This window comes from Ochotona curzoniae, unplaced genomic scaffold, assembly GCF_017591425.1.
Source record: "Ochotona curzoniae isolate NIBS_2020 unplaced genomic scaffold, NIBS_Ocur_1.0 contig_605, whole genome shotgun sequence".
Taxonomy (NCBI): domain Eukaryota; kingdom Metazoa; phylum Chordata; class Mammalia; order Lagomorpha; family Ochotonidae; genus Ochotona; species Ochotona curzoniae.
The window spans coordinates 1,965,510-1,991,434 of NW_024466491.1; the positions used below are offsets into that span (position 1 = coordinate 1,965,510).

Here is a 25,925-nt window from a genome sequence, read left to right on the forward strand (position 1 = left end):
CCGGGACAAAGGCGCGGCCGCCCCGCGCCCCGCGCAGCCCGAGCCGGGGCGCACAGCCGGGGCACAGCCCGCGCCCCCCGCCGCGACGGACATGATGTTTCCACAAAGCAGGCATTCGGTAAGCGGGGGGGGGGGCCCCCCCGGCTCGGCCCGGCGCCCCCCACCCCCTGGCTCCCAGGCCCCGGGGCCCAGCGCACCCCCTTTCCTCCCCCAGGATCGCCGATTGGAGCGCACCCCTCCCTCCGGGGCTCCCCAGCCTCTCCAGCTTACCCACTGTCCGACCCCCCTGTCCCCGTTCCCGGCCTTGGCGTGCCCCTTCCCCCCCCCCACCGAGCCAGGCTGGGCCTGGGACGGCCTTGGCCTCGGGCCTGGGGCGCTCAGGGAGTCTAGCTTGGGGTTGCTTGGTTTGGGGGGTGGGGGAAGCGGCCTGTTGGAGGGAGGGGGGACGGCGAGCCGAAGCGCACCCCCTCCCGGAAGAGCGTGGCCCAGAGGGAGGGGCGCTGGGGATCTGGGGCGGGCGAACCCCCCTTCAAGGCTTCGGACTCTGGGATAGGCCCTTCTTTGCCAGAAGACTTCGCCACCCGCCCCCCCCCCAACTTGGGAACAGGGCTCTGCTGGGCCAGTCTCCCCGCCCCTCCCCTCTGCCGAGGGCGGGTCCCCCAAGGCTTCCCCTCCAGCTTGGGGGGCAGCTCCAGGCTCCCCCTGTCCCCCCTCGGCTTCCCCTGGGAGAGTGATGGCAGGAAGCGAGCCTGTGGGCCGTGCCAGGCGCCTGTAAACAGGACCCAGGAAGTGGGGTGATGGGGGGCGCTCCACAGCAAGCTGCCCCCTGGACTAGGAAGGGGCGCCCCGCCCCCTCCCCCTGCTGGCCTTGACCCCTAACCTTGGCCGCACGCTCCCTTCTCACAGGGCTCCTCGCACCTACCCCAGCAGCTCAAATTCACTACGTCGGACTCATGTGACCGCATCAAAGATGAGTTCCAGCTGCTGCAGGCACAGTATCACAGGTGAGCTGGGGGCTGGGGGTCCCCACCTGGAGCACCCCCACTGCGGGACGCCCGCTGAACCCACGTGGGGCCCCATTACACAGATGGGAACATGGAGACCCAACCACTGGGCTGCCCCCTGCACCTCCAATCCTGCCCCCTGCACCCCCAAGCCTGCCCCCTGCACCCCCAAGCCTGCCCCCTGCACCCCCACAGCCTGCCCCCTGCACCCCCACAGCCTGCCCCCTGCACCCCAAGCCTGCCCCTGCATCCCCACAGCCTGCCCCCTGCACCCTCAAGCCTGCCCCCTGCACCCCCACAGCCTGCCTCCTGCAACCCCAAGCCTGCTCCCTGCACCCCACGAGCCTGCCCCCTGCACCCCAAGCCTGCTCCCTGCACCCCACGAGCCTGCCCCCTGCACTCCCACAGCCTGCCTCCTGCAACCTCAAGCCTGCTCCCTGCACCCCCAAGCCTGCCCCCTGCACCCCAAGCCTGCTCCCTGCACCCCACGAGCCTGCCCCCTGCACCCCAAGCCTGCTCCCTGCACCCCATGAGCCTGCCCCCTGCACTCCCACAGCCTGCCTCCTGCAACCTCAAGCCTGCTCCCTGCACCCCCAAGCCTGCCCCCTGCACCCCACGAGCCTGCCCCCTGCACCCCAAGCCTGCTCCCTGCACCCCATGAGCCTGCCCCCTGCACTCCCACAGCCCTAGATGGATACATTTTGTCCACCTCTGGGGTCAGAGGGCAGGAAGGTCTGAAACCTGCCAATGTACCCAGCAGGGTTGGGGTGGGAGAGCAGCCTGGGGCTCGTGGCTGGGAGGTTTGTGGTGGAGCCCGCAGCTGCCCCCTTTGGCCTGACGACCACCCCAGGGAAAACAGCCTTATAGAAACCTGTTGTGTCCATGCTTGTTTTATTGGGGGACTGTTTTCAACCAACACCCAGCTTTTGGGGTCCACTCCTGAGCCCTGAACCCTTCTAGCCTCCTGTCAGGTGTGCAAAGGGACTGGATCCACAGGCAGTCACAGCCCTGGGCTGGTCCCTGCTGCCTTTGGGCCAGGTCTGGGAGCAGGCTGTGTCAGGTGGGGTCTGCACCATGGGGTCCCGAGAACCCCTAGCTGGGATACCCCCCCACACTCTGATTCCTGCTGGGGCACACAAGGACCCACAGGTACAGGGTGCCCACCTGAGCGACTCCCCCCCCCTTGCTTGCTGCCACCCTTGAGGGGGTGTGTGGTGTCAGGGCTCTATGCTCCCCGACCTTGGGATCCTGCCCAGCTACAGGAAGATGGCATTGTTGGGGATCCCCCCTCCCAACTGCAAATGACAGGCAGCCTGAGGCCTCACCAGCATCTTAGGGGTGCCCCGTGTTTGCCCTCCAGGGGTCAGGGTGGGGATACCCCTGCCTGCCTTTGCCTGTACGCACAACCCCTTCCCTCCTGCCTTGTGCCTGCTCAGCCTAAAGCTGGAATGTGACAAACTGGCCAGCGAGAAGTCAGAAATGCAGCGCCACTACGTGATGGTAACCGCCCCTGGGTCCCCCCCGCTGCTGCACCCCAGCTCCTGCTGCCTGGAGTCCCCTGCCTGGGCCTCTGCCACTGGGTCCTGAGCTGGCAGGGGTGGAGGGAGACCCAAGCCGAAGGCCCTGCAGAGGGTGGGGGGCGGGTCAGCAGAGGGCCCCAGGTTTGTTTACCCTCTTGGCTTCCTCCCCCCGGGAGGCCCAGTTCCCCAGGGGCTGGCGGCCAGCCGTCTGGGCCCACCCACAGACAAAGATTAGAAGTCCAGGAATGCCGGGGCGGGCGAGCGGGTGGGGGGCGGAGCTGGGCCCTCCTCTCCCTGTCTTTGTCCCTGCGGGTCAGCTCCCCTGGGGTCCCCGCCCCACCTCCCTCTCCTTGTACTGTCCCCCACCCTCCCACAGTACTACGAGATGTCCTACGGCCTGAATATCGAGATGCACAAGCAGGTAGGTGCTGGGGGGCAGGTGGCCTCAGGCACACACCCACACACCCACCCCTGCACAGCCCCTGCAGGTGGCTGTGCACCCCGCCCCTAGCTCCGCCCCTCACAGGCGGCTGTGCACCCCGCCCCTAGCTCCGCCCCTTCCAGGTGGCTGTGCACCCCGCCCCTAGCTCCGCCCCTTCCAGGTGGCTGTGCACCCCGCCCCTAGCTCTGCCCCTTATAGGTGGCTGTGTGCCCCGCCCCTAGCCCCGCCCCATGCAGGTGGTTGCAGGCTCCGCCCCTTACAGGTGACTGTGTGTGTCCTGCCCCTAGCTCCTCCCCTTACAGGTGACTTGCGCCCCGCCCCCAGCTCCGCCCTATGCAGGTGGTTGCAGGCTCTGCCCCTTACAGGTGGATGTGTGCCCCCAGCCCTGGCCTTGCCCCTACCCGGCCCCACTCCCTGAGCTGCCCATTCTGCTCTTCCAGGCTGAAATCGTGAAGCGGCTGAATGGGATTTGTGCCCAGGTCCTGCCCTACCTCTCCCAGGAGGTAAGGTCTGCCCAGGGGCTGCCAGCAGGGGATGGTAGAGGCCCTCCAGGTTGCTGGGGTGTGCGCCTGGGTGCTCCCCAGGAGCAGGCTCACTGGGGGGGCAGGTGTGACCCGAGCAGAGGTGCGCACACAAGCACATGTGTGTGCAGACACGTGTGGCCACACGCCAGGGTCGTAGTGTGAGGACAGGTTAGCTCTGGAACCTCGGGGTGGCTTCCTAACAGCCGAGGCAGAAACGGAAGATGAGGATGCGTTCCAGGCTTTGGGGGAGCTTGGGGGACCCAAGGAGTGTGCGGTGGAGAGCCACTGCGGGGTTCTCGCTCCACCTGCATCTGGCTTTTGCAGTGGGGGGGGTCCCTTGCTCGCCCCAGCAGCAGGGGGCACCCTCTGACCCCTCTCTCTCTCCCTCCCACCAGCACCAGCAGCAGGTGCTGGGTGCCATTGAGAGGGCTAAGCAAGTGACCGCCCCTGAGCTGAACTCCATTATCAGGGTAGGTGTGCGGGAGCTGGCTAGGACAGGGACACGGGGGGGACGGGGGCTGGGAACGGCCAGCGACGTGGAGGGGCACTGGACAGGGAGACGGGGCTGCCCGGGTGTGTGAGTGGGGAATGGGGCTGCCTGGGTGTGGGTGGGGCCTGGGCCCAGGGCTGGCTGGGCAAGGCCTCTGAGTCCTGCCTGTGTGCCGCCTGCAGCAGCAGCTTCAAGCTCACCAGTTGTCGCAGCTGCAGGCCCTGGCCCTGCCCCTGACGCCCCTGCCCGTGGGGCTGCAGCCGCCGGCACTGCCCGCCGTGAGCGCGGGCACCGGCCTCCTGTCACTGTCGGCGCTGGGCTCGCAGGCCCACCTCTCCAAGGAGGACAAGAACGGACATGACGGGGACACCCACCAGGACGACGACGGGGAGAAGTCGGATTAGCGGGCGGCCGAGGCCGGGGCGCAGGGAGAAGCCCAGGCAGTGTGTCCGGCCCCAGTGTCCACTCGGGGTCCTCCCCGCCCGTGTGCCGCCCCTCTGGCTTTGCTCTCCTGTCTCCCCTCACACACACACACACACACACACAACATACACCCCCCAGTCCCGGCCTCCCTCCTCCTCCTCTTTCCCTTGCAGCCCAAAGAGGTGACACCCGCTTAAGCCGCAGAGGGGGCAGGTGGGGGACCAGGCCCGTGGGAGCCACGCATTGCCCGCTTCTTGCCCACGGGCGACCGCCTGGCCCTCACCAACCTCCCACCCTGGCACTGCATGCAACACGAGGCCAGCCACCCCTCCCCGCCACGCCCTCCTCTCCCTCCACGCCCCTGCCCACTCACCTCCTCCACGCGGGTCCCCCTCCGGGGAAAGCGGGGGCGGGAGGGGCCGAGCTTAGCTGAGAGAAGCCAGGGTGGGGGTGGGTGACCCAGCCTCCCTCCCCCTCCCCCAATAAAGATGAGGGTACTGAGTTCGTCTTGGCTTTCGCTTCCGGCTCCTCCTCTTCCGGCTCACCTGCTCTGTTAGAAGATGCGAAAAAAGACCGACGTTTTTAAGAAAATGCAGGCCCCACCTGGCCTGCCTCTACTGGGGGAAGCTGGGCCTGTGCGTCTCAAGGTGCGGCTGGGGAGGTAACCCCCTCTCAGGCCCAAGACACACAGCTAGGTTTGACCAGGTTCTGTTTGTTTTTTATTGGAAAATCAGATTTACAGGGAGGAGAGACAGAGAGGCAGATCCTCCATCTGCTGGCTCACTCCCCAAGTGGCCACAAGGGCCAGAGCTGAGCTGATCTGGAACCAGGAGCCCAGTGCTTCTTCCGGGTCTCCCACGCAGGTGCAGGGTCCCAAGGTTTTGGGCCGTCCTCCACTGCTTCCCCTAGGCCACAGGCAGGGAGCTGGATGGGAAGTGGGGCCACTAGGCTGCCACACCGGGTCCCCCTTTACGTTCTCTGTGGGTTAGGTGAGTCTTCCCACCCCTGCCCAGCCCTTACAGGTGCCCACTGCATCCATCTGGCTGTCCACGTGGCTGGCGGGGACCCCAGCAGGGGCCCAGCCATGGCGGTCACCTCCCAGGGTTTCTCTCCACAGCTGTCTCCCCTGTCTGCCCAGCTTGGCACAGGGGCACCAGTGGGTTAAGTCAGAGAGCCTAGGGTTTGCCTACGCTCTTGCCACCAGGCCAGGATCTTAAAGTCTTCGTGAACGGGCCTGCAAGCCGTCCCTCCTGCACCTCCTAGGCCCAGACGTCTGTCACCATCCCAGCTGTGCCGCTTCCCATCCGGCTCCTGCCGACGCATGCCAAGGGAGGCAGCAGTGGCGGGCTCACAGGGAGACCCAGAGGGAACTCCCGGCTTCTGGCGTCAGCCGTGGTGGGCATTTGGGGAGCAGAGTGAGCCGTGGATAGAAGATCTCGCCCTTTCTCTCTGTCCAATAAATAAGAAAAAAACAAACAAACAGGAACTTCGCTGCACGAGCCACCCGCGTGGGGGAACCACTTGCTCCCCTCCAGCTTAGACGGCCCCCTCCCAGGTCAGTCCTGAAGTACACCTCCAGGATTCTCTGCCAGGCCTTGGCCAGTGTGGGAGGCCAGTGCCGTCGGTCCCAGCTGCCCTGAGCTGGAAATGACCACCACGTCCATTGATAGTGAAAGCTGTAGCCCCAGTGTGGAATACCACACAGCAAGAACTGGAAGGCTGGCCCAGCCAAAGGGGGGGCGGTGGGTGAGGTCGCTTTGGCCACCCCCCCAGGCTATGTCCCCTCTCCCTGAGCCGGTGGAATGTTCTGTCCCCATGGTGAACAGCTCACATATGCCTCATGGTTTACAAACACACAGATACTCAGCAATCAAGGGTCCCTGGTAAAGACAGTAACTGGGACGCCCCCCTGACTTCAGCTTCCGGCCACTATAGGCCCCTGGAGAGGCAGTGGGTGCTGGTCCCCTGCACCCTGTTACCACGTGGGAGACCCAGATGGAGGTCTTGGTCCCAGACCTGGCTGCCGTGGCCACTGGAGAAGCAAACTGCCGCAGCAGTCCAGGACAGGACGCCCCAGTGCCCTCCTGGGGTCCTGTTGTGTCCCAGCCTGCCCCTTTGCTTGTTCACATCTAGAAAAACGAGCATGGTGACAGCAAGGCACCTTGGGGTCTTGGGCACCCAGAACCCCTCAAGGCCCCCAGGGGGCAAGGGCAGATCTGGGTTGCTGACGGCAGAGCGATGTGGAGCCAGTGAAGTCACTTTGCTGATTTCTGTTCCCAAGGGGGTCCCGGGGTGTGGGAGCGAGGGTCGCAGGAGCAGCCAGAGCTTCCTGCCAGGCGGCAGTGGGGCGGGGGCGCCAGCAGCCGGACCCCCCCAGCTCCTGCCCCTGCCTCGGGGGTCCTGTCGTCCAGCCCCTCCATCCTGTCCAAGGCCCGGAAGGCGGGGGCGCGATCGGGGCGGGCTGCGCGCCCCCCTCCCTGCCGCGCCTCCCGGTGCTTAACGACTGCGCCGCCGGCGACCTCGGCTAATTGATCCGCTAATGGGCCCCGCGCCGCGGCCGCGCCTAATGAGGCGGAGGACGGGGGAGGGCGCGGGCAGGGAGCCAGGGGAGTAGGGGGGGACGGGAAGGAGGCTGCGGAGAGGGAGAGGAGGAGCAGGCGCCCCCCAGCTCCTCGCGCAGAGCAGGGCGCACGCAGCACCGTGCCATCCCTTGCTTGGCACCCCAGCAGCCCACGGGCCAGCAGGATGTGGGGAGGGGACTTGGCACGGCTCAGCGACCCACAGGTGGAGTGAGTCCCCAGGCCAGAGGAAGGGTGTTGGGGGGCGGAGAGGGAGGGCCCCACCACCACCACCACCACCACCACCCAGCCACCAGGCTCCCATGGAGCCAGAGGAAGCCAGCGGTAACCATAGCAACCACAAGAGGCCCCAGGATCCTCTGGGGGTGGGACCAGGCCATGGAGGCGCAGCTGCCCCGGTAACCCCGTCAGCCAGCGGCCAGCAGGGCCGCCCAGGGAAGCGGGTAGAGGGGTGAGGGGTGCAGCGGGAGGGGGCAAGGGCTGTCCTGGACGCTGCCAGCCCGGTCTCCACCTCCAGCAGCATGCCGCGTGCCTGCAGCCCCTCTTCCTGGCTCCCCATCCCATCTTCTTACCCAGGACCCCAGCTCCTGGGGGAATCCGAGCTCAGCTTGTTCTCAGGCAAGGGAAGACAGTTAGGCAGAGCTGGAGTGAGATGGCAGAGGACAGGCCCCCTCCCCGGGGAGGGCAGACCCTGAAGGGGATGCGAGCCTGGTAGTACAGTGAGTCAACCCCGTTCTCACACCAGCGTCCAGGGCACCAGGTTTGAGTCCCGGCTGCTCCACTTCCCGCCTAGCTCCCGCTGATACCCCCGGCAAGCAATCAGGATGGACGCAGTGCTGGGGACTTGGATGGAACCCAGCCCTGGCTGCTGTGGGCATCAGGGGAGCATACCAACAGATGGAAGATTTCTCTCTGTCTTGAAAATAAATAATCGTGGTGCCAGTATGATGGCATGGTTGGCTAATCCTATGCCTGTGACACAAGCATCCCATAGGGGCACCAATTTAAATCCCAGCTGCTCCACTTGCCATCCGCCTCCCTGCCTGTGGCCTGGGAAAGCAGTGGAGCACGGCCCAAAGCCTTGGGACCTTGCAGCCACGGTGGGAGACCCGGAAGGAGCTCCTGGCTCCTGGCTCCTGGCTGGCCCAGTGCTGCCTGCTCTGGGCGTTCCCCTGCCTCCCCAGACACCCCCACCTCGCAGGCCCTGATCCTGGTTTCTGGGCTGCACACTCCCACCCCACCATCCCGTCCTCTCCTTCCAGGCCTTTCTTACTCTCAGCCACCCCCCTCCCTGGTCCCCTGGGGTCCCACTGCTGCTGCTGGAACCCTGCCAGCTTCTGCCCTCCCCTCCCCTTTCACCCCAGGCCTGCTGAGGCCTGTCGGGGTTCATGCTGGGCCCAGGTTGTGGTTCCTGGCCCAGGCTGTGGTTCCCGGCGGGTTCCTGACCCGGAGCAAGAGGGGTGGCCGAGGAGGCAGGGAACTGGCACTCCGCCAGACCCTGCCCTTCCTCCCCCCTGCCCGGGGCCCATGAGAAGCAAGGGGGCCACCCAGAGTGCCCACGTGTGACCCTGGGACAGTTGCGAGGCGTCTCTGGGCCTGGCTGGTCACCAAGGCCGACAGGAAGAGGCAGGGTCCTCTCACCCCAGGCCAGGCCCCGTGTTTTGGGGTACACCTACTGCATGTTGACTCTTTACTGGGTGCTGACCTTGTCAGCAAGGAGGCTGCTGGGGGCGCTGGAGGGCTGGGGTCACTTGGGCCATGGGGAGGGGAGGACCAGGCCCCTGAAACCTGGGGCTGCCTGGGAGTGGTGGGGAGAGGCAGAACTGGACCCCGATGGGGAACACGTCCGCTCTCTGCCTGTGTCACCACTGCCAATCTCAGCAGGTGCAACCTCAGGGGAAACCAAGGCCCAGCCAGGACGGTAGGTCTCGCTACCCACTAGAACTGGGAAAGTGAGCTGGGTCCTGGCTATGCAACTCCCTGGTGGGTGCCAGGGGCCTGTATGCCGTGAGCAGGAGCTCTGGACGTGGGCCCGTGTCAGGGCCCCACAAGGGCTGCTGTGCCCATTGCGCAGAATGACACTACCCCAGGCCCCTCCTCACCACTGCCATCCACGGCTGCCCAGGGGGACAGGTCACGGGGCACCCTGCGCTGCGTGTTTGCAAGGCCAGCCTGCGGCAAGCTAGGTCTGCAAGCTCACCTGTTTATACCTCTGAGACTCCCAGCCACTGGCCCACAGTGGCCACCGGCCAGGTCCCCCTCGTGGGTGGCAGAAGGGGACCTGCTGCCTGCCAGGGTCCATCTGAGCAGGTATTCTTCCTGGCCCTGGGCTGGGACCCACCTATTCCCCCCATGCCAACACACACACATAGGAAGTGCCCGGACACCCCGAGCTGGCCATGCCAGGCCACTGCAGGGCGAGGTGCAGGGCTGGCAGGGGCAGCGGGGGTTGTGGGGCCAGATTGGCCCCACCAGGCACAGGGACCCCTTCCTGCAGGAGATGTGAGGGTCAGGACCCAATCTCCCAAACTCTGGGGGGAGGGCTCCTCCAACCTGGCCACTGTCCCTTCCCCCTTGCACTGCAGTGTCACCCCACCGCTGGGTAAACCGAGGCACAGAGGCACAACCCTCATCCCCAGGCCTCCAGGGGCCGGGTGCAGGCCAGGCCTGGCAGGGAGCCCCCTCCTCCTTCCCCGCAGGAGCTGCTGCGAGGTCACCGGCGCGCTGGCCAGCAGGAGGGGACAGGCCTGGCTGGTGGCCCGGCGGCGCAGCTGGGGGCGCGGCAGGCAGGGGTTGGCCATGTCGGAAGCCAGAGGCCGGGCCTCCCCCGAGGGAGCCGCTTTCCCGGCCCGGGTCGGATCAATGGGCTGTAATTATACCGCGCCGGGCCCGCAGCCGGCGGGGAGGGAGCGGGAGCTGGCAAGGCGCGGCGGGCGGGGGAGCGCCCCACGTTACTTTGATGGACAGCTCGGGCGGGCGTTGCGCGCGAGGCCTTCTGGGCAGCGTAGTCCTTCAGCACGAGTCGCCCCTCCGACCGGCCTGCGCGCCCTGGAGACCCCCCAGCTGGAGGTGCACCCTCCGTGAGGGTGTAGGGGGGCACCCAAGGCTGAGCCCAGGGGGTCCCTCCCTGGGAGGTGTCTGGCATTGCTGGCGTCAAGTTTATCCATTTGCGACGCATGAGCCGGCTCGGGCAAGGTCACGCGTGGGCACGGGGAGGGTCTCCCCTACACCGCGATCGCGGGTGTCCACGCGGGTCCCCGCTCCTCCAAGCGCCCCCCCCCGACACCCTGCAGCCTCCCCATTGGCGAGGCTGAGCCCAGGGCCTGCTGCCATTGGCCGCTGCTGCCCGCGCCCCCATAGGCCGGCGGCCGTGGGCACGTCAGGGACCCAGGTGGGAGCAGCGCGCGCCCGTTGGCTGGCGCGTCCAGCCGCGTCCAGCCAACCCCGAGCGCCGAGCGCTGCCACAGTAGCAGGGCTGATTTAAGGTGGTCTGCGCCATCCGTGGCCCCAGAGCCGCCTCGCAGCTTTTTTTTTTTCTTTCTTCCTTTTTTTTTTTTTCCTCTCTCTCCCCAAACCCACATTCACATCATAAAAAAAAAATCCCAGCCAGGAACCAGCAGCCTTTGTGGACAGCCACAGGGGAGCACTCAGGGGCCCAGGCCCTCCCCACCCCCATTTGGCATCTTGCAGATGGGTAAACTGAGGCAGGGGTGGGGTGGGCCTCTGTGGTCGGATGAGGCCTCCAAGCACATCTGGGGTCTGCAGGGAGCTGGCGGTGCTGCTGGCTTCTGGCTGCCCAGGGCCTTCTCCCTGACACTGGGCAGTGTGTGCGGGCTTGCCCAGCTGCTGCGGACAGAACCCCTCCTCTTCCCGGGAAACTGCCCTGGCAGTGAACCCCACATTCAGCAGCACCGAAAGCCTGTGTCCCCCAAGCGTGTGTATGTGTGCACCCCGAGATCACGGTGCAGGGGCTGCTGGTGGAGCTGTGCAGGAAGCTGGGCTGGCTGCAGGCCACAGGACAGCTCTGGCCATAGGGATCTGCCCCGCAAGGGAGGGGATTGGGCGTCCTGGGATGGTGCCAGCCACAGGAGGGCCAGCCGGGGCTGCCAGGGCCAAGGGCAAAAGTTGGTACCTGGGCCTGGCATGATTGCCTACTGGCTAAATCCTCACCTTACTAGGATCCCACAGGGGCACCAGTTCATATCCCAGCTGCTCCACTTTCCATCCAGCTTCTTGCCTGTGGCCTGGGAAAGCAGTTGAGGACCGCCCAAAGCCTTGGGACCCTGTACCTGTGTGAGAGAATCCCGGAGGAGGCTCCTGGCTCCTGGCTTCAGATCAGCTCTGGCTCCAGACGTTGCAACTAATTGGGGAGTGAATCATCAGACAGAGGATCTTCCTCTCTGTCTCTCCTCCTCTCTGTATATCTGACTTTACAATAAAAATAATAATAATAAATCTTTTAAAAAAAAGTTTTAACGTTGACACCTGCTCAGGAGATGGCCATACCCCCAGGGCTGGAGGCTGGAACCCCTCCCATCTTTCCTCCTGATAACATTGGGTGGTGGGGCCTGGGTGGCCCAGGTGTGAGCCTAGGAGGGCAGGGGAGAGGGGCCGCTGGGTGCACTGGGAGGTGAGGAGGTGGTGGAAGGGGTGTGGAGTGGAGGGGCAGGCCATGGTGGGGGTGGCAAGCCGGGTGGGAGGAGTCAGGTCTGGCCAGGTCCCCTCCGCGTGCCCTGCACCCCCAGACGGCCTGCCCTGCACCCCAGACCGCTGGCACAGCCCCAGGCCGTGTACTCACGCCGCAGGAAGCGTCTGGCTCCTGGCCTGGGTATGAAGCCGTGGATAGAAGCTCACTCAGTCTCTGTCTTTTCAAACCCAGAAATGAATGGGACGAAGAACCAGTGAGTGAAAGACTCGGCTGCATCTGGCTGGATTTGTGGTGTCGCCTCCTTGTGGCCTGTGCACTTAGTGTGCACCCACTGTATACCTGACTCTGCCCAGATTCAAGAGCCATACAGGGAACAACCCCCCCCACACACACACACACAAAGGGCTCGGGACCAGCACCTCCCCCTGGAGCTCCAGGCCACAGGAGCCGGGGTCTGGAGGATCCACGGCTGCTGGCAGCTGCTCCAGGGACCCCTAGGCATGGGGGGCGGTGGCCGCATGACCCCACAGGGCAGGGAGGGACCCTCTGGATCCTCTGTGGGTTTAGAATTTGGATTCCTGGGCCTGGCGCAGTAGCCTAGAGGCTAAAGTTCTTGCCTTGATGTCTCAGGATCCCATATGGGCGCCGGTTCTAATCCCAGCAGCTCCATTTCCCATCCAGCTCCCTGTTTGTGGCCTGGGAAAGCAGTCAAGAACGGCGCAAAGCCTTGGGACCCTGCACCCGCGTGGGAGACCTGGAGGAAGTTCCTGGATCCTGGCTTCGGATCGGCTCAGCACCGGCTGTTGCACTCACTTGGGGAGTGAATCATCGGACGGAAGAGCTTCCTCTCTGTCTCTCCTCCTCTCTGTATATCTGACTTTGCAATAAAAATAAAATAAATCTTGAAAAAAAAATTTCAGGATATATTCTCTTGTTTTGGAGATTGTGGAAGGTAGAGGGAGACAGGCAAAGGAGGCCTCAGGCCCAGAGGCCCACAGCAGGGGTTGGGGCTGCACCAGTCCAGGCTGCTCCCACTGCATCTGGGGCCGCCCCCATGGGTGGCAGGGGCCCAAGCCCTCCTCCCGGGGTGGGCAGGAGCAGGGGGCTACCATGGAGGGAGTGGGGGCAGACTCTGGCCAGGTCAGGTATGTATGTGTGTGGGGTGGATGGGCACCCTGGGGCCCCTCCCCCTCCGGCCTCAAACCTCTGCCACCACGTCTCCTGGTCCAGCCAAGTGGCCGATGCCCCAGTCCTCCCTTGGCACCCACATAGTAACCAGGCTATGCCTTTGTCTTGTCTGTCCCTAGGGGTCCCCAGGGGGCGGGGGGTGCAGGATGCCCTCCAAGCTCCCATGGTAGGGGATACGCCACAGTTTTAAACTGATGCTGACATACGACCTGGCCTGCAGCCAGGCGCTCCATCGGGGTCTCCCGCGTGGGGGCCCCCTCGCACCTGGGCTGTCCTCCGTTGCTTTCCTAGGCACATCAGCAGGGAGCTGGACAGGAAGTGGAGCGGCCAGGGTGAGGGTAGGGGTGCTGTGGCCGCCACATGGGTGCCCATGGCCTGGCCTGTGCAGCCACTGCTCCTGGCCCCTCTAGGGGTACCTGGTGGGCGGGGTGGGGCCCTGGTCTGCTCCCCCTGTTCCCTTCCCAGCCTTGAGCACCCCAGGAGTGCCTTCCTGCACTGCTGGGAAGGAACGTGTCCCCCCCTAACCCAACCACCCTGGTCAACCAGCTCAGCCATGCCAGGAGGTGAGCCCCCCCAGCCGAGGGACGCGACATCGTCCCCCTCCACCGCCACCACCATTGGCAGGGAAGGAGGGAGGGCTCCCCGGGAAAGGGGGTGGGGGACAAAGTTGCCGCCGCGGGGCGCGCAGGAGCAGGGGCGGGGGGCGCGGCGCGCGCGGCGCCACCTTAAGGCGGCTGAGCCCGCGGCTCCCAGCCGAGCCCCGCCGGAGGGAGGCGGCTCCTCGCGGGGCGCCCGGGTCCCCGATCCCCGGTCCCCGCCGAGCCCCGCGCCTTCCGCGCCTTCCGCGCCGCCTGCGCCCTGCCCGGGGAGGGTCGCGGCCGCCCGGGCGCGCTCGCGCGTGCCACCGGGGTACGGGGTGCGCGCCCGCCGGGGCAGGGACTCCAGGACCCCTGCCCCTCCTTCTTTTTCTTCTTCTTCTTCTTCCTCGGATCCCCTCACCCACCCCGGCCTCCCCCGCACTCCCACGGCCGCGCGCCCCCCTCGCCTCCCCACATTGTCCAGCTGCGGCGGCGGCGGCGGTGACGGTGGCGGCGCTGCTGGAGAGGGGGGAGCTTCTGGAAGCCGACTGCAGGATGTACCCCCAAGGCCGGCACCCGGTGAGTGGGGGGCGCCTGGGGCTGCGGGGCTGGGGGAACAAGACGCTCGGGACCCCAAGGGGGGCCCTGCCCTATATCCTCCTCTTCCGTAGACCCCGCTGCAGTCGGGCCAGCCCTTCAAGTTCTCCGTCTTGGAGATCTGCGACCGCATCAAAGAGGAATTCCAGTTCTTGCAGGCCCAGTACCACAGGTGCGGGCGGCGGGGGCCGGGGCGAAGGGAGAGCGCGCCCCCAGGGGGAGGCTCCAACCCTCACTTGGGAAACCCGGGGACGACCCCCTGCCCTCTCTCCCTGCAGTCTCAAACTGGAATGTGAGAAGCTGGCGAGCGAGAAGACGGAGATGCAGAGACATTACGTGATGGTGCGAGTCGAGTCGTGTGTCCCTCCGTCCCTCCCACCCCCAGCGGGCCAGGGCTGCTGGGTGGTCAGCCTCGTCCTTCCTGCCTGTGCATGGGGCCGGCTGGCCCTGCAGGCTGCCCGTGGCCCCGGGCGTGGGGGGGGGTGTCCCTGTGGAGCCAGCCTCCCTCCGCCACCTCTGGGGATCTGCTGGACACCCCCTTGGCCGCCCCCGAGCGGACACAGTGTTCCTGTCCCCACGAAGTGGGGGGCTGGTGTCCTGCGCGGTCCAGGCCACCCCAGCTGCCTTCTTTCTCCCTTGCAGTACTATGAGATGTCCTACGGGCTCAACATTGAGATGCACAAACAGGTGCTTGGGGGCGGGGCCGGGCTCGGGGTGCTGGGGGTGGTCCATGTGGATTTGAAACCTGCCCCCCTCCACACACACACACACACACACACACCAGAGGCTGCTGTGGCTGCATGGCACTTTCTGGGGTTCACCCAGCTCCCACCATAGCCCTCGGGATCCTGAGCTGGACCGGAAGCTCTGAGCTTCACCCCCACCCCTCCACCCCGGGATACGAGGTGCTGAGACCGCTCATGCTTGGGATTTGGGGGCACGAGGGTCCCCAGCCCTGGTGGTGGTAGGTCCACAGGTGCCTCCAGAGCTGGGGAGACTCTAGGGGAGCACCTGAGGGCTGCAAAGACACTGGGGTCCCCTACTCAGAGCCGGAGCCGTGGGCAGAAGGATGGATGGGGCAAGGCCTGGGTGGCGAGCCTGCCGCCTCGGGCAACAGATGCCCAGGATGGCGGACTGTGGAGGGTGGCACGTGGATCGTCCACACCCCCAGCGCGTGTCCTCTTTCCAGGCTGAAATTGTGAAGCGCCTGAGTGGGATTTGCGCCCAGATCATCCCCTTTCTGACGCAGGAGGTGAGGGGCACATGTCGGATGAGGGGAGGGGAGACCAGGACCTTCCCCCTTCTCTCTGCATGGGCGATGAGCTCCGGTGCCGACCTCCCGACCCCGTCCCCAGGCCCTGGCGTTGGGCTGCTTGGGGGAGTGGGGGGTGCCAGCAGCTGGGGACTAGAGTGCGTTTGGAACCTAGAGAAGGTTCTGGAAGCAGCTTTAGCTGTGTGTCCCAGCTGCAAGGCTGGCCGGCGGGGCGGGATGTGTTCAGGCCTCCCCGGAGCCTCTGACAGGAGTTGTCTGAAAGCTGGAAGGTAAAAACAGAAAGTGGGGCGTTGTGTTCCAGGTCCCCACCCGGCCCAGGAGCGGGGTGCCATGCAGGGCAGCATGCGGGGTGCACTGTGGTGGCTGAGGCCCAGGTGGCCTCTGGGGAGGATGGAGACCCATGGAGAGTGCAGGTGCACAGATTCCCGGAGGGTGCCAGGTGCACCCAGCAACCGTGAGCTGCCCGGCCAGGCGCCACGGAGGTGCACGGGCTGAAGCTGGCCTTCTCGGAGCCGTGACGACAAAGTTTCGGTTTTTTGTTTTGTTTTGTTTTTGTTTTTTAAAGATCTGTTTGTTTGAAAAAGCAGAGTCACAGAAAGATTTTCCATCTGCTGGCTCACTTCCCAAAGGAACAGCTCGGGCTGGGCCAGGCCGGAGCCAGGAGCCAGGAGTCTCCTCCGGGTCTCCCACGCAGGTGCATGGTCGAAGGCTTTGGGCCATCCTCTACTGCTTTCCCAGGCCACAAGCAGGGAGCTGGATGGAAAGTGGAGCAGCCGGGATATGAACTGGCATCCACATGCCCCCATGCCATGTTGGCATAGCTGCATCTGGCATCTCCTGCCCTGCTGGGGACTGAGGCCACGTCCCAGTCAGCCTTTGGCATAGCTCACAAGATGCCCGCTGGCTGGGCCCCTCACGTCCGGTGCCGGAGCCTGCCTGAGTCAGTCTGGCTGTGTTCCTCACCCCAGCTGCCCACTGACGGCGACCGGGAGAGCCTGGCACAGGCACCTGGCTCCTGGCTTTCGCCTGGTTGCTCTATGGAGTTGGTGTCCCATGTTAGCACACTGCTGGAGCTGGGCTCAGTGCCTGTCCCCTCATCCCCCCAACCAGTGGGCTCCGTGCCGTGCCTGTCCCCCTGCCCACTGGCTCAGCGGCTGTCCCCTCGTCCCCACTCCCCGGCCGCTGAGCTCAGCGCCTGTTGTCCCTCCTGCCCCTTCCCCAGCACCAGCAGCAGGTGCTGCAGGCCGTGGAGCGCGCCAAGCAGGTGACTGTAGGGGAACTAAACAGCCTCATCGGGGTGAGTCTTCCAGGCCCCTGTGGCACAGAGACGCCCCTGCCCACCCAGGGAGGGCGGTGAGGGGGGAGGCATGGGCCAGCCCTGCCCACCTTCACCCCCCCGCTCCAGCAGCAACAGCTCCAGCCGCTGTCCCACCACGCCCCCACCGTACCCCTCACCCCACGCCCGGCCGGGCTACTCACGCTGTCCGGAGCTCTGGCCGCCCAGGCCCAGCTGGTGGCTGCCAAGGAGGAGCGTGCAGGCGCGGAGGCCCAGGCAGCCAGAGGTGAGCTGGGCGGTTAGGGTTTGGGTTAGGGTAGTGACTGAGTGTGTGTGTATGTGTGTGGGGGGGGGGTGGCTTGCAGGCCGGTTGCTGTTGTGGGGGGGTCTGTGCGAGCCGACCCTCCCCTCCCCTCCCCTCTCTCTCTCTGCTGCCCTGAACCTGCCAGTGGAGAGAGGCTCCAGTAGGGTAAGTGGAGATCCACTGTGTTTGGGGGCGCTGAGGTGGGGGTCCTGAGTGGGTGGGGCTCCCAACCAGCCCCTCCCCCACCGCCCTGGGGCCTTCCTATGAGGGCAAACACCCCTGGGGGGGGGTTGTTGCATTTTCCCATCTTGACCTTGATGGGGCTTGGAGCACCAAGGCTTGCCAGGAAGGACCAGGGCCTTGGCCAGGGAGGACCAGGGCCAGCCAGGGAGCACCAGGGCCAGCCAGGGAGCACCAGGGCCAGCCATGGAGCACCAGAGCCTTCCACTCGGCCTGAACCTTTGAGCAGGAAGAATTACCGACAGGAATGTTTTATTTGAAACACAGAGGAAGCGGGGAGGGAGAGCTAAAGACAGCATGTGATATTTCACCTGCTGGGTCACTTCCCGAGTGCCCACAGTGTCCAGCACTGAGTCAGGCGGGAGCCGGGTGTGTGCATGCCAGGGAACTGGGCCTCCAGTGCCCCCTCGGGAGGGCAGGGCCCGGCTGGGAGCATGGAGTGTAGCAGTGGGGATCCCCCCAGCTTCCCACACCCCGCTCCCCCCACCCCTGGTTCCTGAGCTCTGTCCCTGCCTGCACAGCCTCCGTCTCCACGGAGTGCGTCACCCTCACCTCCGGAGAGCCTGGTGGAGGAGGAACGGCCGGGTGGGCCGGGCGGTGGCGGCAGCAGCAGCGGCAGCGGCAAGCCGAGGGCGGACGACAAGGAGGTGTCGGGACCTTATGTGAGCTGGGGGGGCCTTCCAGAGCCAGCTTGGTCTGGCCTCCCACAGCTCCTCGAGGCTCTTGGGGTGCTTGGCTGACATGAGGAGGCCTACTGGTGCCCGACTTCTCATTGTAGCTGCAGCCCGTACCCTTCCCTCCTCCTCCTTTCCCTCCCCTCCCCTCCCTCTCAGAAGCCAGTTTCTATATTGGAGGACTGCCGGATGTCACCTCCTGCAGGAAGCCCTCCCTGACTGCCTCCCCAGAGCTAGTGCCCTATCAGAGTCCTGACGGAGTCACAGGGTCCTCTGCAGTGGCCCCGCAGGGGGCTAGGTTGAAGCCATCGGGGTGGGGCAGGACACCCCCTTGCCCGCCACCCCCCCCACCCCCCCACCCCCGGTTCTCACCGGTTCTCACAGAGCAGAGCTAAGCTTGGGATTGGTCTCAGCTCTGGTTTGGGACCAAAACCCGAGTCTGCTGCTGGGCAGCCGACCGCACCCCCAGCAGGGACCCCTGCCCTAGGACAGGGTGTTAGGGCCCCAGGTGGGGTACCCCTTGCCCAGCCAGCTCTCCCCCTCCCCCAGGAGAGTGAGGAGGACAAAAGTGATTACAACCTGGTGGTGGACGAGGTGAGCGTGGCGGGAGGGGGCCTCTGGGTGGGCAGGGGTCCCGTGAGGGCAGAGTCCCCTGTGCCTCAGCGGTGCTCCCTTCAACACCTAGGACCAGCCCTCGGAGCCCCCCAGCCCGGCGACCACCCCCTGTGGCAAGGCACCCCTTTGCGTGCCCGCCCGCCGGGACCTAGTGGACAGCCCAGCCTCCCTGGCCTCCAGCCTCGGCTCTCCGCTCCCCAGAGCTAAGGAGCTTGTCCTGGTAGGAAGGGGGAGGCATGCCTTGAAACAGACATTTTTTTCTCCTTGGGGGGTGGGGAGGCCTAGAAACGGTCGCCATCCCGTTGTCAGGCGACAGGTGTCGCCTGCGGTTTCCTGGTGATGTTTTGGTGCCTGACTTGGTCATCCCCAGGAGCAGCTTTGGGGTAAGGTTTGTGTTTGAAAGGCAAAGTGATGCTGGGCCAGGTTGCTTCTCTTCCCCGGGTAGGCCGGAGCCGGGAGCCTGGAGTGCCATGCGCGTCCCCCAGGCCAGGGGCCATGGCCTGCCGCTCTCAGGGTCTGCAGGGAATCGGCCTGGAGTGGAGCCGTGCATGGAGCTCTGAGCTGCTGGCTTTGGCCCAGGCCATCCCTGGCCCTTATGGGTGTCCACCCGGTGACCAGCAGGTGCCTTTGAAATAAAGAGAAGTCTGGGTGTGCCCGGGGAGGCTGTGGCGACCCCAGGCAGGCATCCGGGGACCTTGAAGGCAGTGGACAGGCCTAGGCTGTCCCAGAGGTGGAACCCTCCCGTGCCAGCTGCATGCTCCCCCTCCCCACGTTCTCCCCCCCTCCAAGCCTTGTCCTCTCCGGGAGCTGCCCTGTCGGTTTCCAGGCCTCCCCGCCCCCCAGGTTGCCATGGCAGCCGCCAAGGGTTGGGGCTCCAGTTCTGGGAAGACCTTCAGAGGAGGCTGGGGCGGCTGGGCCTTGCAGCAAGCACCCTGTGCTGTGACTGGTGGCTGGGGGCGGGGGGGGGTGTGTGGGCACACACACCTGGACATGCCGATCGGGGCAGGCAGAGGACCGGGCTGTGCCAGGCCTGCTGCTAGGTCGGGAACTGGGGACTCTCCTTGCCCCCAGTTGGGGAGGGGATCTGCAGCCCAGGGCATCCAGTTCCAGTCCTGCCAAGACCCCGCCAGCCTCTGGGGTGAGGGCAGGTCCCTCCCTGCCTGGGTGCTGCCATGCCCACCTCTCCCCATCAGGTGCACATTCTGCCCAGATGTGCCCATGGCATCCTAGGGCACGTGCCCCCTCGCACCTGCCACCTGCTTGGGCTGTCAGCACGAGGGGGTGGGCACACAGGGTAACCCCTCCCCCCCCACACAGCCCTGACGCCCCCCTGGCCCTTGGTCCTGTGTTTCCACTCCAGAATGATCTGCCCACCAGTACGCCTGCCTCCAAGTCCTGTGACTCTTCCCCGCCCCAGGATGCACCCACGCCCGGGCCCAGCTCGGCCGCTCACCTGTGCCAGCTGGCCACCAAGCCCACACCATCCACCGACAGCCTCGGTGAGGAGCCCCCTGTGGGGCAGAGAGGCTGAGCCTTGGGGTGTGGAGGCAGCCAGGCCCCGGTCAGGGACAGCCAGCTCCCAGTGGGACTTGGTTCCCGGAACTCCAAACCAAGCTAAGTAGTTTCCAGAAGGAGAGGGTGTCCCAGCATCCCCATGGACAGGCATTGCTCCTGGCTGTCGAGACCCCTCAGGGTGCGAGTCCAGGCTTCTGGGGAGGTAGCTATGGGAAGTGGGGGAGACCCTGCCATGCAGCAGGCCCCCAGCTATTGAGGACAAGTGGAGAGTAACCCAGTGAAAAGCAGGTGGATGTCTGGGTGTGTCTGACTCTCAGAAGCCACAGGGCTGGCCGACCAGCTGGGGGAGCCATGAGTGTGTGTGTGTGTGTGTCCCTGGCCCCAGGTGAGCACCCCCAGGCACAGATGCATGCCCCTCCCAGCAGTGGGACGCACTCCGGCTGTCTAGCCTGGAGTCCCGACCCGGCTCTTTGTTGTTCAGCCCTGCGGAGTCCCCTGACGGTGCCTAGCTCCTTCACTGCATCCTTCAGCCTCGGCTCCCACGGGGACCTCTCGGTGCCTGGTGCCTACGTCAGCCTCCACCTGTCCCCGCAGGTCAGCAGCTCCGTGCTGTATGGACGCTCCCCCATGGTGAGTGTTGGCCAGGGTGGGCCTCTTCAGGACGGACGGGGTCGGGGAGGGCACGGCTGTGATTGCCACAGCCCCTGATGCCCTCTCCGCCTTCTGCCAGATGGCCTTTGAATCCCACCCACATCTCCGCGGCTCATCCATCTCCCCTCTGCCCAGCAGCGTCCCTGGGGGGAAGCCGTGAGTACCTGGTTGTATTGTAGGTGGATGTGGTGGGGGGGGGGGCCTGATGGGCCACACAGCAGGCACCAGGCCCCGCTGGGGGCGTCACATCGGTGGTCTCCTGTCCCTGGTCCCTGCCCCCAGGGCCTACTCCTTCCATGTGTCCGCCGATGGGCAGGTGCAGCCCGTGCCCTTTCCATCTGACGCGCTCGTGGGAGCCGGCATCCCGCGGCATGCCCGGCAGGTACACACGCTGGCCCACGGAGAGGTGGTTTGCGCCGTCACCATCAGCGGCTCCACGCAGCACGTCTACACGGGGGGCAAGGGCTGTGTCAAGGTCTGGGACGTGGGCCAGCCTGGCACCAAGACACCCGTGGCCCAGCTCGACTGCCTGGTGAGGGCCCGGGGAGTTCAGGGGGAGTTCGGGGTGATCCAGGGGCATGGGGTGGGGCTTGTGCCATAGGGGTGGGGCTTGCAACCTGAGGGGCGGGGCTTGTGTCCCAAGGGGCAGAACTCAGAACCCCATGACCTTGTCCTGGCTGCTCCCAGACCCCACCCAGGGGCCAGTCAGCCCACCTCTTCTCTCCCCCGACCCCAGAACAGAGACAACTACATCCGCTCCTGCAAGCTGCTACCTGATGGCCGGAGCCTGATTGTGGGTGGTGAGGCCAGCACCCTGTCCATCTGGGACCTGGCAGCTCCCACGCCCCGCATCAAGGCAGAACTGACCTCCTCGGCCCCTGCTTGCTACGCCCTGGCTGTCAGCCCCGACGCCAAGGTCTGCTTCTCCTGCTGCAGCGACGGTAACATCGTGGTCTGGGACCTGCAGAACCAGACCATGGTCAGGTGGGCTGCGTGGCAAGGTGGGCGGGCAGCATGGGTGGCCAGGCGTCTGGGGGCAGCGCCGGAGCCCAGCGGCTCCTGCCCTTCCAGGCAGTTCCAGGGCCACACGGATGGTGCCAGTTGCATAGACATTTCCGACTATGGCACCCGGCTGTGGACGGGAGGCCTGGACAACACGGTGCGCTGCTGGGACCTGCGGGAGGGCCGCCAGCTGCAGCAGCATGACTTCACCTCACAGGTGCAGGGGCGGCTCCCTGGGTCAGCTCGGGGAGCCCGAAGGTTTGGGGTTGCCACCAAGGGACACATACCTGGGGGGAGTTGCTGACCTGGGGGACATGCGCCAGCGAAGCCCAGAGAGGGTCTTCACACGAGTGACCCTTCCTGCATACGGGGGTCCTGTAGCAGGCATTGCTGGGACGGGGGCTGGGCCCAGGCAGGCAGGCAGGAAGGTGGGGGGAGCGGGCAGCGATCCTAGCTGGCAGTCGGAAGTCCTGGCTGGGTGACCTTGAGCGCTGGCTGCCTGGCCCGGCTTCAGCCATCTGCTGTAGGGGGCGATTGTCTCTTACCGGCCGCCCCGTCCTCCCTGCCGGTGGATAAGTGGGGGCCGCACGGGGGGCTTGTGGGAGCATACACACCCCACGTGGCCTCTCCCTGTGTCCCCTCTCCCCCGGCCCAGATTTTCTCGCTGGGGCACTGCCCCAACCAGGACTGGCTGGCCGTGGGCATGGAGAGCAGTAATGTGGAGATCCTGCATGTGCGGAAGCCGGAGAAGTACCAGCTGCACCTGCACGAGAGCTGCGTGCTGTCACTCAAGTTCGCGTCCTGCGGTGAGGGCGGGGCTCCGTGCTGTCACTCAGGCTCTCCTCTGGTGTGGGCGGGGCTCCGTGCTGTCACTCAGGCTCTCTGGTGAGGGCGGGGCTCCGTGCTGTCACTCAGGCTCTCCTCTGGTGTGGGCGGGGCTCCGTGCTGTCACTCAGGCTCTCCTCTGGTGTGGGCGGGGCTCCGTGCTGTCACTCAGGCTCTCCTCTGGTGTGGGCGGGGCTCCGTGCTGTCACTCAGGCTCTCCTCTGGTGTGGGCGGGGCTCCGTGCTGTCACTCAGGCTCTCCTCTGGTGTGGGCGGGGCTCCGTGCTGTCACTCAGGCTCTCTGGTGAGGGCGGGGCTCCGTGCTGTCACTCAGGCTCTCCTCTGGTGTGGGCGGGGCTCCGTGCTGTCACTCAGGCTCTCCTCTGGTGTGGGCGGGGCTCCGTGCTGTCACTCAGGCTCTCCTCTGGTGTGGGCGGGGCTCCGTGCTGTCACTCAGGCTCTCCTCTGGTGTGGGCGGGGCTCCGTGCTGTCACTCAGGCTCTCCTCTGGTGTGGGCGGGGCTCCGTGCTGTCACTCAGGCTCTCCCCTGGCAGAGGCTCCTGTGTGTGCTGGGGACCCAGGGCGACCTCAAGGATGTGCCCCACAGGCAGTTATGGACAGAGCTGTCCCTCTGTGGGTTCTGCCCTCAGGAGGCCCAGGGCCAGGCCACAGCAGGGGCAGTGGCCTCTATTGCTTGCTTTCCTTGGCTTTCTAGCAGGGAGTCAAATGTCAGGTGGAGCAGCCAGGACTCGAACCAGCACTCCTCTGTGGAGCCGGCACCACAGGCCATGCCTTATCCGCTGCAGCACAGTGACAGCCTAAGACATTTTTGGAATTTACTTGAACGAGGAAGTTAGAGTGTTCTTCCATGGCTAACTCCCCAAATGGCTGCAACGGCCAGAGCTGTGCCGATCGGGAGCCAGGAGCTTCCTCCAGGTCTCCGGTGCACAGTCAGGGCCCAAGTCCTTGGTCCATTCTCCGCATGAGCTGGACAGGAGATGGAGCAGCTGGGACTCAAACTGTCTCCCATACGGGATGGTGGCATTGCAGGCAACAGCTCACGTGGGGCTGCCCCACAGTCCTTGGCCTGGGGTGTAAATTGTAACTGCAATTGTAGAGGCAGAGAGAGGCCCCTTGCTCTCCGCAGGGCCGGCAGGTGCAGGAGGGCCGGCTGTGGGCCCAGGCCTCTCCGCCAGCCCACCACTCCGGCTCACTGTGTCCTGCAGGTCGCTGGTTCGTGAGCACTGGGAAGGACAACCTGCTAAACGCATGGCGGACACCGTACGGGGCCAGCATCTTCCAGGTTGGGGCTGGGGAGGGCGTTCCCCCGCCCCCTGAACACCTCCCTGCACCTTGCCCTGGCTTCTACAACGTTCTCTCCCCAGCCTGGAGCTCTGTCCCCTCCCACTCCTGCCTATCCCAGGGACCCAGCACCCTCTGCCTTGCCCCAGACATCCCGGGAGTGGTTCCCATAGAGGACAGCGTGTCCCTCAGCCCGCCGGCCTCGGGGGTCCACCTCGCTGGAGCACCTGTGGGAACCCTGTGGTCCCATGAGTGGGCGCGCCCGCAGCTGCCAGCTCGCCCCTTCCGCTCTGGGCATCGTTGCCTCCCTCCGTCTTGCTCTGTCTCTTCCTCTCATTTTCTGGGTCTTCCCACTCCGTCTCCCAACCCTCCCTCCCCCCACTCTGAGCCCACATAGTAACCCACGATGGGAACGCTCTGCTGCGCCCCCACCCCCTCTTTCTGTCCCCCTCCCCCACAGTCCAAGGAGTCCTCCTCCGTCCTCAGCTGCGACATCTCCAGAAACAATAGGTACATCGTCACCGGCTCGGGGGACAAGAAGGCCACGGTGTACGAAGTCGTGTACTGAGGACCGTCCCCACCAGGCGCCCCCGGCCACAGCCCTGCCCTCCGGGGCGCTCCCCGGCCACAGCCCGGCCCCCCATGTCCCTCTGCCTCCCTCCCGCACTGCTGGATGGAAAATAAACATATTGATCACAGCCACTCGGGATGCTGGCACAGGGGCTGTCTGCCAGGGCTGCGGGGCACACTTGGAGTCCCTGGTTACCACAGACAGGTGCAAACAAGGCCTGAGGGGACCCTGGGGGGGGTGTCTCTGTCCTTCTATGACCAAGTGATGACAACCACAGCTGGCCCTCCCCTGGGCTGCCCCCAGCCCAGAGCCCCCACCTGCTGGGCAACTCCCCAGGTGCCCCCAGCAGCCAGGGCTGAGTGAAGCCAGAAACTCTATCTGGGTCTCCCACTGGGTGCAGGGGCCCAAGCCTTGGTCTGCTTGTGTTGCCTCCTCCTGGTGGCACCACAGGGGGCTGGGTGGGTGGGGGCAGCTGGGGGGGCCACCGCAGGGGACTGGGTGTGGGGTACTCCTGGGAGCCCCATAACTCAGCCCTGACCTCCTGGGGCTGTGTACCCCCAACACCGCCAGCTGAGCCCGCCTACCCGGCTGCAGAGAAAGCTCAGGGGAGTCCTCCCCCTCGCACCCCGGCTTGTTAATGTGCAATTTAGCGGCACTTTACTGCGCTCCTGTGCCGTGCCGCTGCCATCTCCCAGGCCTCCCTGGGGAGGGTGGCTCTGAGCAGCACAGCCCAAGCAGGCTGGAGGCAGAGGCTGGGGGAGGGGCCAGCTGCTGCAGGGCCCTCCGCCTGCCTACCCACCCCAGGTGCCAAGAGTCCATTGGAATCAGCTCCTGCCCACAGGGCCCAGCACTCAAGTCCTTCCTGGGCAAGCCCGTCCTTGTCCCACCCACACCTGCAAGCTTGCCTGTCCCAAGTACCCCCTGGCTGTAACCTCAACTGACTCCCTCAGCCACTGAACCACATCCATCCAGGCCCCTGACAGACACCATGGGGGGACAGGCCCCCATGAGGGACACACTCCCTTCACCCCAAGGGCGCTCGGCTGGGGCATCCTGGTACCCGGGACAGCCCTTAGCACTGAGGCAGTGGATAAAGATTTGATGAATGAATCACCATGTTCCCGTGGCTTCCTGGCCCTCCCCCTGCTCCCCACACCAGGCCCCTGCTAAGGCGCAGACATGGCCCTGGCTGCCTGCCATTCACAGCTGGCCCAGCCAGCAGCCCAGCAGGAAGGAGGCCAGGTGGCAGGAGGGCGCGTTGTGGCCGGCTGGGCATCCTGGAGGAAGCAGGGGGGCCTGCAGACGCTGCAACCGCCACCTGTGTGTGCACACACACACCCCAGCCTGTGGCAGCCACACACACACCTCTTTCAGCTTGTGGCAGCCACACACACACACACACACACACACACACACCTGTGCACACACACCCCAGCCCTTGGCAGCCACACACACACACACAGACACACACCCCAGCCCGTGGCATCCAGGGATAAACGCCGGCCCTTCTGAGTAGAAGCAGCTGACCCATGCAAGAGCCCAGGGCACTGGAATGGGGGAGCTGACCCTACAGGACAACGCCGCCAGCCATCGGTTCTGCCCGGCACCCTTCCTTCCAGCGCAGGAGCCCACAGGCCTGGCAGGGGTGCAGGCCCAGGGAGCCAGGGGCCAGCAGGTGCAGCCTG

At 65.7% G+C, this 25,925-nt stretch overlaps 2 protein-coding genes across 5 annotated transcripts; both read left to right on the forward strand.

Moving 5' to 3' along the window:
- TLE5 (TLE family member 5, transcriptional modulator) lies at positions 1-4,905 on the forward strand. 2 transcript variants are annotated; one of them, XM_040990514.1, is made up of 7 exons: positions 1-118; positions 907-1,004; positions 2,441-2,504; positions 2,901-2,945; positions 3,407-3,469; positions 3,886-3,960; positions 4,163-4,905. In XM_040990514.1, the coding sequence occupies exons 1-7, from the start codon at positions 92-94 to the stop codon at positions 4,382-4,384; spliced, it is 594 nt and encodes a 197-aa protein (XP_040846448.1). In that variant the 5' UTR covers positions 1-91; the 3' UTR covers positions 4,385-4,905. The 2 variants fall into 2 exon arrangements, with proteins under 2 accessions (XP_040846448.1, XP_040846449.1); XM_040990515.1 differs by having other exon boundaries at positions 4,166-4,905.
- Positions 4,906-13,901: 8,996 nt separating this feature from the next.
- On the forward strand, positions 13,902-24,299 carry TLE2 (TLE family member 2, transcriptional corepressor). 3 transcript variants are annotated; one of them, XM_040990513.1, is made up of 20 exons: positions 13,902-13,975; positions 14,068-14,165; positions 14,272-14,335; positions 14,636-14,680; positions 15,183-15,245; positions 16,489-16,530; positions 16,672-16,828; positions 16,992-17,011; positions 17,608-17,748; positions 18,310-18,354; positions 18,446-18,595; positions 19,736-19,874; positions 20,372-20,520; positions 20,621-20,697; positions 20,824-21,073; positions 21,278-21,525; positions 21,613-21,760; positions 22,199-22,349; positions 23,594-23,670; positions 24,130-24,299. In XM_040990513.1, the coding sequence occupies exons 1-20, from the start codon at positions 13,952-13,954 to the stop codon at positions 24,235-24,237; spliced, it is 2,196 nt and encodes a 731-aa protein (XP_040846447.1). In that variant the 5' UTR covers positions 13,902-13,951; the 3' UTR covers positions 24,238-24,299. The 3 variants fall into 3 exon arrangements, with proteins under 3 accessions (XP_040846447.1, XP_040846445.1, XP_040846446.1); XM_040990511.1 differs by lacking the exon at positions 16,992-17,011 and having other exon boundaries at positions 16,489-16,563; positions 17,588-17,748; XM_040990512.1 differs by lacking the exon at positions 16,992-17,011 and having other exon boundaries at positions 16,489-16,563; positions 16,675-16,828; positions 17,588-17,748.
- The last annotated feature ends 1,626 nt before the right edge of the window (positions 24,300-25,925 follow it).